The sequence below is a fragment of the Cryptomeria japonica genome, chromosome 9 (genome assembly GCF_030272615.1).
Source record: "Cryptomeria japonica chromosome 9, Sugi_1.0, whole genome shotgun sequence".
Lineage (NCBI taxonomy): Eukaryota > Viridiplantae > Streptophyta > Pinopsida > Cupressales > Cupressaceae > Cryptomeria > Cryptomeria japonica.
Genome location: NC_081413.1, coordinates 68,171,657 through 68,181,144, shown reverse-complemented (window position 1 = coordinate 68,181,144; position 9,488 = coordinate 68,171,657). Strand labels below are relative to the sequence as shown.

The 9,488-nt window shown below is 32.5% G+C and overlaps 1 protein-coding gene across 1 annotated transcript; it reads right to left on the bottom strand.

Moving 5' to 3' along the window:
* Positions 1–328: 328 nt before the first annotated feature.
* LOC131041117 (uncharacterized) lies at positions 329–1,033 on the bottom strand. The gene has a single exon (XM_057974094.2). The coding sequence runs from the start codon at positions 1,031–1,033 to the stop codon at positions 329–331; it is 705 nt and encodes a 234-aa protein (XP_057830077.2).
* Between the last annotated feature and the right edge of the window lie 8,455 nt (positions 1,034–9,488).

The window sequence follows — 9,488 nt, the reverse complement described above, 5'->3', positions numbered from 1 at the left end:
GTGTAATTCTAGCTATTGTGTGTAAACATTAAACAATTATTTATAATGATTAAAATAATTATCAAACTAGCTAAAATCATTATAATGTCCTAAAATTTATCTTTAAATATACAACTAATTATCTAGAAAATATACATAAGATGGTTCTAATAATATCATGTGGAGGGTAACAAATTTTCAATTTATAAGAGCGATATCATTTGAATGTTTGTTAGAAGAATTAGAACAATTGTAGTTCCATTAAATCAATAATGCTATGTAGTGTAGTCAATGTGGATTTTAGAATAACGACTCGATGTGGGCAGGACAAAAAAGAGAAGTAAGTAGCTTAAAGCCTGTAATTTCGGTCGTCGTCATCCCAATTATTGGAAAGTGGACGATATTGGGAGGGAGGACATGGAGGGTGAGCAGTATTCCTTTGCTGCTGCTGCCAAGGCCTATTACTAAAACCACTTCCATACAGAGGACGAGAATAACCAGAATTACCATTGTTAGAGTTTGCTCTAGAACTGTAATCTTTACTATAATTGGATGTTTGTCTTCTATCTTTTGCAATGTTCCAGTTTTCATTTACATTGCTATTTGAATGTGACTCGGAACACCTCCAACTGGAATTGGAGGTGGTATTGTTAATGTTTATATTATTGCCTGCTCTTGCAGAACGAAAATCGTTTGTGTGTTTTGGAATGTTCCAATTGTCATCTCCATTGGCTCTTGAAATAGAGGGAGGCGAACGGGAACGTGTTCGAGAATTAGCGGTCGTTCTCAAAGTTTCATTCTCCTTGTATTGCTCGGTCCCCGCCATTATTTTTTTCTTATTCTTCTCGCCATGTCCGCTGTCTTTGGAGTTTTCAGTCTCATGACTTTGATCACGAGGATCGTTCATAGGTCGCTTAGCTTGTTTCTCATAGACCTGCGGTATCACTTGTTTACCAATCAGAAGCTCCGAAAGGGTCAATGTTCTGCCCTTTTTGTTTTTCTTCTTCATTCCAGAATACTGCTTTTGCTTACCATTCTCATTTGCATTCGACATTTTTGCAAGTATTATCACACAAGATAGTTATTCTTCGAGAATTCAACGACGGTTTAAAATTGGGTTTCTTCTGAAACATGTGGAATGCCTCCTTTATTTCATCTCAAGGGATGCAACCCTTCCAAATCCAATTGAAGAAGAACCTTTCCACATCAAGTGTCTGTACAACTATTAAAATTAGTTTGAAGAGAAACATGCGTATGGCAAACCAGTGTGCTACTATTATTAATCATTTTCTTTTATAAAACATTGAACATATGGGGAGGTAGAAAATGTTTCACATTATGTCAAAATTCATCGCTATTTGAATATTTATCATCTATACATTCTATCATTAATATTTTTTAAGAAGTTAAAACTGGTAGCTTCATGACTTGTTGTAATTTGCCGATAGGCAATTCCTTGTGGGAAAGCCTTCCTTGTGGGAAAGCCTCCCACCGGAATTATCTCACGCTGTAATTTTTTTGTCGGCCGGGAAATTTCACGGTTCATCAAACGCAGACGTGCGTGGGATTTTCAACAAAACCTGTCTCGCGCTGGTAAATGGTTTTCTTCCACTGGTATACAGTTTTCATCACCCAAATACAGTTCTGTAAACCTCTTTTGCTAGCAAATAAAAAAGAACCCCTGCGAGCATAGCAAAAAACAAAAATTTACTGTCAAATCCAAAAGGATTCTGATGATCATAACAAAAAATTAATGAGAAATGATAGACACAATGTTTCATTTTCTAGCAGCCCATGTCATACGAATCTAATTTTTTTAGATTTTCAATGGCCAACAAGCCAACTCATTAATTAATACAGCATGGGATACAATGTAAATTTTATTTTGAAGTGCATAAGTCACATTTATTATTATTATTTTTTTAAATAATAGCTATTTAATTGAAAAAATACAACTACAATTTTATGAAAATTATTTTAGGTTACAATTAAGAGTTATGAGAAAAAATAGGATTAAGAGAAAAATAAGATTAAGCTAACATTAGAATTATGATTGGAACTATGGTTATAATTAGAACTAGATTACATTTAGAGTTATGGTTATAATTATTATTAAAACTAAGTTTACAATAATGCATATGGTTAGGTAACTTAAACTTATATATATGCAAATAATGTCGAGCTGTACTTCCACTCTCATTCCCTGGATTCATAAGACCAGTGTAAATATAAGTCTCGTACAATCCAAATGGTTGTTATCATCCCACTCTTAGCCTGTGACATAATACGTTTGTTCTCCCCCCATGCTGAAAAAAAACATTTGAAATGGGAAACAACCGAAAAATTGTCAGTAACGAAAAATCACGATTTAACAGCGTGAGACAATTTCCTAGTGGTGGGGTATTCTCTTACGAGAGGTACGCAAAAATGGAGAACTATCCATACAGGGTCATAAGGAAAATAGAAGAAGCTCGACTGCAACAACTCTCCTGATAAAAACGAAGTATGCTTCTTTAATCTTTTTCAGCGAATTTCATCTATATACCATCCATGTAAATTCTTAACAAGTTTCTATGTCGCATACAGGTTTCACAACCAAAGGAAGAACTTCACCTACAGTAGCTCTTTGTATAAAAAGAAAGTATGAGAAGTTCAAGATGTTCACACAACATATTGTGCTGTGCTGAAGGATGACAATATTGATAAAAGTAGTTTTCTTATTCCCATAAATCATATATTATACTTTTAGTTCTTTAATTTTGCTTCAATAATTTCACAATTACTTATGATGGGAAAGAACTAACAAATATTCAAGGCATTTGAAGTTGTTAAATCAGTCACCTATGATGGGAAAGCGCTAAAAAATCTTCTAGGCACTTGAAGTTGTTTGGCAATTGTGATAATCATATGCTTTTCTTTGTAATCATTTGATTTTATAAGTATTTATCCTTGAGCTTCTGATTGAAATAAGCTTTGTTGTCTCTATTAGAATGAAAATGCTTCCGTTGATGATTATCTAGAATCCCACTTAAAGCTAATTGATATTGGGTAAGCATTGGATGGTTTGTAAGATTTGAAGAAGAGGTGAAACTTAAACTTTAATATAAAACACTTGACAGAATGATAATATATATGTCTTATGGCGATCATAGTTATTTTCATATTCTACTTGCTAATATCTAGAGATACACATCTTTTTGAATTTCACCATTCAATTTTTAAGCCTTTTCTTCTTCACCCTTACTTTTACTCCCCGTCATCCCTTCACTGGCCTTATCGGAGCTTCATTAGCATAAAAAATAATCTTGATTTGTTCACAGATTCCCTTCAAAATGATTGAAAAGAATCTGGTTAGGCATCCATTTTGTACAAATGTCTGAGAAAGTAAGCAATGAATGCAACAGATTAAAAAAGCATGGGCATAATAAAAAACTGGCAGATGTGACCTAAACGATAATATATACAAGTGTCTCCTTTAACTAGGAATGAATAATTCAATTACGGAGGGGATTTCTGTAGAGGGAGGGGACACTTTCTCGTATATACAGAATTCCCTCCATTGCCAATAAACTGATTTTGGGCAACCTATGCGAGGCAAAACCAATTGATCCAGTACCACAATAACTTAGTACTTCAATTGTGTTGTAGTACTAGCAGAAATTGCAAGAGATTTTAGAACATCTACTTATGTAACTGTAAGAGAAGCGATGTAATTGGTCGTTTCTCTAAGCCGACTGGAAATGACCATTGGTTTCGTATAAAAATATTGAAATCTATTACCAACAATTTTGCATAAGAGTTTGATATGATATAGGTGCATTTTTCAGGCATGATGTTCTTCATCTTCATCTGATAAATTTCTATCAGCAATACAAATTGGATCTTTCTCAAGTCCAACCGCTAGTGTATAGGTTTTTGGAGAGTAAGTTCATTGACTATTTTAATGTAGAAAAAAAAAATGTATGAAGAATTATGGTAGCATTAGAGGTTATTTGTCATAGTTATTTTATTCCTTTTTGAATCTACCTACAACAATTTGTTAGTATATTTTTTATTTTAGTGTTGTTAGATTAGCATAGGGAAGGATCCAAACTCATTGTATAACAACCATCAAGACAAACAAAATGAGTCTCACAAGGAGTGATATTGATCAAAAATCAAAATATAGAGAGTTTTAAGAAAAGAATAGTCCAAAAATAAAAGACCAACAGAGAACCAAGGCTATTAATTATCATTAAGGGACTTCAACCCCTTACCAACCTACCATTATTTCTACAAGATATCTAGTCATTCCTCAAAGGAGATACCCTTAGGCATTGGGTTATCAACATCCTCTTTACCCTGAGTGGGGGAATTAGGGAGTTTGATCAAGTAATTATGTCTTTTTGGAATTTATTGGGGGAGGCTATCTTGAGCCATAGACACTACCATACTTCTCTTTCTCTTAAATTTATAGTGTTCCAACTCTTTCTAGAGGACTTGAATGGTGAGGGTTGTATTTCTAATAAATTCCTTACAATAACCCATAAATTCACATATATTCCTTAATAGAATCTCTTTTCTTTCTTTCAAAATTGTGACCTCATCCTCCAACTAGGGGTACTTAGTCTCTTTCTTGATGTTCTAAATCTCCTCTGCAATCACATGCTAGCTCTCAAATATGTCTTCCATAATCTTATTTTGTTGCCACACCTTACTATGAAGATCTTCTTCCTACTAGTCTTGAGTTTTCTTAAAAATCAACTTCTCCAAAGTCTAAATTTTCTAGGCCATTTGCCACTTTGAAAGTTCCATATGTGTATTGAAGGCCCTACAAGTCTCCTATATCTTGTGTTGGAGCTTGAAACAAAAAATACATTGCATCTAGTTGGGTTTATAAATGGGCACTTCCTTTGACTCATTAGAGTCCTCTTTGAGAGGGGGAATTATAGTTAGGGGAATCGGGGTGAGAAGTGGAATTAGTCTCATAGCTCAATTAATCAACACTATGTTCACTATCTAGCACAATGAAGATCTTTGAAGGTTTATAAAAACATACCCATTTTCCTTCTGAGTGTTCTTTGGAAAGATCAACCAAAATTACCAAGGAGGAGTTAGAAGCCCAAAGAGAAGAGTTCAAATTATATTTGAGGACTAGAGTAGACAAAGATGATGCAATAAAAGGGGTGGGTCAGTGCAAGAAGATGAATCCACTTTTTGGCCAAAAAGTGGAAGTGTTTTCCCTATTTTTCAGATTTTGTCTCATTTGAGCTTAAATTTTGAAACACTTAGAGATTGAATCTTGGAAAAAGTCAGGAATATAAAAGATAGCCCTCTGAGTGTACTTTCCAAATATGTAATTTATTTTAGTATCCACATAACAAAAAATAACTTTTTGAATGGAGTTCTAAAAACTATGTATTAAAAATGCCTGTCTCAGGACCATACCATGCATGTGTACGACCCACACTTTTTGACACAATTAAAATTATTTTCTCAAACTATTTTGGGAAATGGTTTGTAACACACTGAATATTGATGAGCATATTTTTCTGTATTTTTTTTCTAAATTTTTTTTTAATTAATTTTTTAATGGCTGTAATTATCTTTTTAAAAATTTGACGTGTACGACCCACATAATTTGACGTAAACTTAACATTTTTTGAAAAAAAATTTTAAATAGAAAATAATTTTGTGTAGATTGATGACATATAATTTTTTTTTCAAAATTCATTAAAATAAAAAAAGTTATTAAATTAACAAAATTAGTTAATATTTCAAATTTATAGACCTGATTTAGTATAATTTAAATGAAAATAGTTAAAATAATCAATTTTTAAATAAATTTAAATATTTAGCATCTAGACAGTATAATCTAAAATGGGTTTTAATTTCATCTAAACATTCTCTGATTAGAAGTACGTAAACTATTTCAGAAGTTCATATTTGTCCTTTCATTCATGGAGCTTTGAATTTGCAGGTTCATGTCTCAAGTGTGGCCACAGGCCTATCCAGGGCCTAATCCCAAGGCAAGTGGTGGGTTGTGGATTCAAATTGTACTGAACGGGGGCCCATTGCATTTTTTTGCCCATTGGATTTAATAACGGGCCCCCTTTTCTAAATAACCGATACTGTTAAAAAAAAAGACAAACTGGATCGATTTACCAAACTATCATTCAAATCCGTACTGACAAAGATTTTTTACATCATTTGGCAGTACTTTTTAATATTTTTACACGTTTTTTTGAAGAACTCAGTAAAAAGGTATTATTCTTTGAAGAGGAGTTTGTAAAGATGGGTTCTAAGCATCGTCAAAAGAAAAAAAAGAGGACAATGACAGTGGACGAAATTCAAGCACAAAGAGAGAAGGAGAAAAAATGCCAAAGAGATCGAAGATCACAACAACAACAATTGAATAACACTTCTAAAGCATCTAGTTCAATTCCCATTGTAGATGAGACCATTGAAGACAACATGATGGATGGAAGAAATGTAGAACCAAACACGGGTATGACTATTGATGCAAATGTTCATGTGGATGTGAATCCTGGTATGTTTTTAAATCCCGATGACTATGATGCCAATCAAATTGCTGATTTAAATGAAGTTGGATATAAATTTCATACACCAATACAAAAAGAAATAAAAATTGAAAATATTACACCACCCTCTCTGAAAGAAAATGAATGTAATTTGTTTACTATTGATAGCAATGTGCTAGATAATCTTAATGGGTTAGTTTCTTGGAGACAAATTAGAACACATGCGAATAGATTATATAAACAATTTTTCTATAATAAAAAGTTAGGATTCCAATGTCAATTAATGCTACAATTAATAAAATATTTAAAATGTGTAAAGTCATGAAAAAAATAGGTATTTATGAAAAACCAAAAAGAAAAGATGAATCATATAAGAAAGTTGTATCTATTGTTGCCAATGTCATTGATTCTATTGGAAAAACAAGTCGATCTAAAGATAAGAATACAACACATAGAGTTATAGCGACTGTTATAGTTGACAAAATGATTGTTAGTAAAATAATGTTAAGTGATATAAGTGGCTATTTGAACTTACATCGTATAACCTTGTCAAGAGTGGCCAAAAGAAGAGACACAATTGAAATTGATCCACTAAACCATTGTTGGAGTTTTAGTGGTAGACTTCAAAGGTCAGACATGAAATTAAATGATGAAACTAAACAATTAATTGTAAACTTTTGGCATGATAACACTAGAGTTTCATCAAATGCTAGAGATGTTTTAAAGTTAAGGGTGGGATCAAAAATTCATGATCCTCATCCAAAACATCTTCTTGACATGACTCAAACTGAATTCTTTAAAAAATTTAGTGATGAATCTATGTTAGTGAATTTATGAATTAGTCAAAGATCATTTGAAAAATGCAAACCCTGGTATGTTAAAATCAATAAACAAAGAATATCTTGTTGTTGTAAAACTCATGTTCAGTTTCATTACTATTATGATGTTTTTCGATATATATGTTGTATGTTGCATGGTAATGATTTTGTGTAGGATTGTGGTGTTTATGTTCCACCTGAAACTATAAAAGATTATTGGAAGTTTATTTTGTAAACCACCTAATGAATAATTATTTCTTTCCAGTTCATGCATTTATGGCCTTTGCAATTTATGTGGGAACTATTCTTTGATAGGTGAATGTTTAAAACTCATTACAGAATAAAATAGTGTGAATGCATTTATTAGTGAGTTTAAAACTCGTATTGTTCGAAAATATGTGAAACATTCCCAAAATGCCCGATGGCTTGATGGACAGTTTCGCATATGCAAGAACAAATTTCCAGTTGGAACAATAGTATCAGTTGTGGATTTTGTAGAAAATTACACTCTAAAACCACAAGAGGAAACTCAATCACAATACTACAACTCAGTGAAAGTGGCCCTATTTGTGCACATTATATATAGACATGACCATGACAGTACATAAGATAACAAATTTTTTTTCAGGGAGTATCATTTCGATGTTAGTGATAATCGATTACACCCTTCAGAGTTTGTTCAGCATTGCTTCGAGGTATTTTATGATAATCTTAAGGAAAGAGAAATTGACATGAAACAACATATGATATGGTCAGATAACTGCACTGGACAATTCAAAAATACAAGAATGTTTTATTGCCTATACAAAGTTCACAAGATAACCAATGTCCAACATTTAGGGAGTTTTTTTGAAGTAGGACATGGTAAGGAGGAACATGATGGAGCCGGTTCCTATGTAAAAAGAGCTCTTGCTAGAGAACAATTGAAATTCAAGGATGCAACGAAATTCAGAGATGCTCGTGCAGTTGTAGATTGGTGCAATTCAAAGTTGTCAAAAGGATCAACTGAAAACTCTGCAATTCGACGTTTCTTTTGGTTGATAGAGGAAGATAGTATTCATATTCAGCATGATTGTAATACCATCATTGGATCAGCTAAATGGCATTCATTTAAGAGTTCTAATTCAAACACATGGACTCTATTCACAAGGCAACTTGCTTTCTTTTGTTAGTTTTGTGTTTCTGGAGATTGGGAATTTTGTGAGAATAAAGAATGGGTTGAAGAATGGCAACAAAGATCATTGAAACCCATAGATGAAAATGATCTGCATGAAAGAACTGATGAAGATATGGATCAGATGTTTGCATCAAATGACTATGATTGCATTTCAGATCTTATTCATCAAGGTAAAATTATTTTTGAAATTTGTTTTGATTTATTAAATAGTACATATTTATGAAATCTTCCAGTGTATATTTTTGTTTTTATTTCTCATTAAATATTAAAATTAAAAAATTTTGTGCACAGGACATGTCTATGTTGTTGTTGCACCAGAGGACAATTAAGAGGGGATAGAGTATTGGCTGGCTCGATGTGTAGAGCCAAAACATAATCTAACCACTCCTCGAGTAGATGATGATGGTTATGACTATCCAACAGGGTCTGTGGTTATTGTTGGCACTTGGCTACACAAATATCTAACAAGAAAGAATGGATTGCCCGCATTTGAAGACTATGAATTAGAGAAGAAGATTATACATTACTCGCATTTGATAGTGTAAACTAATATAAAATTGGATAGATATCATGGCAGGCCTGCTAATAAACAATTATGGACTCTCTTTATGGAAGAGCACGAGACAATTATAGATGCTTTGCAAAAGAGAGAGGATGCAGATGGTATAATAGAATGAATATCAAGCAAGTTATAATTTGAACCCTTAATCGACCTCCCTTTTAAAATTCGTGATGCATATTATATATACCATTTTAAATCATGCATCATAATTATAAAATCTAATCTAGTAAAATTTTGTTTCAGGTCTACCACAAGTAGAAGGCATCAATGAAAACAAAGTTATTTGTGCATAGTTCATGTTTCATTTTGAATAATTACAAGTTAAATTTTTGTACCCTTAAGGCAAATCACTTTGTATTTTAAATTCAATGCATCTTGATTATAAAAACTAATCATCTGTATTTATTTTTTCCAGGTCTCTCAGAGTAGAC

Coding starts and splice junctions, on each gene's coding strand:
- LOC131041117 (XM_057974094.2), bottom strand. CDS start 1,033: ATGTCGAATGCAAATGAGAATGGTAAGCAAAAGCAGTATTCTGGAATG.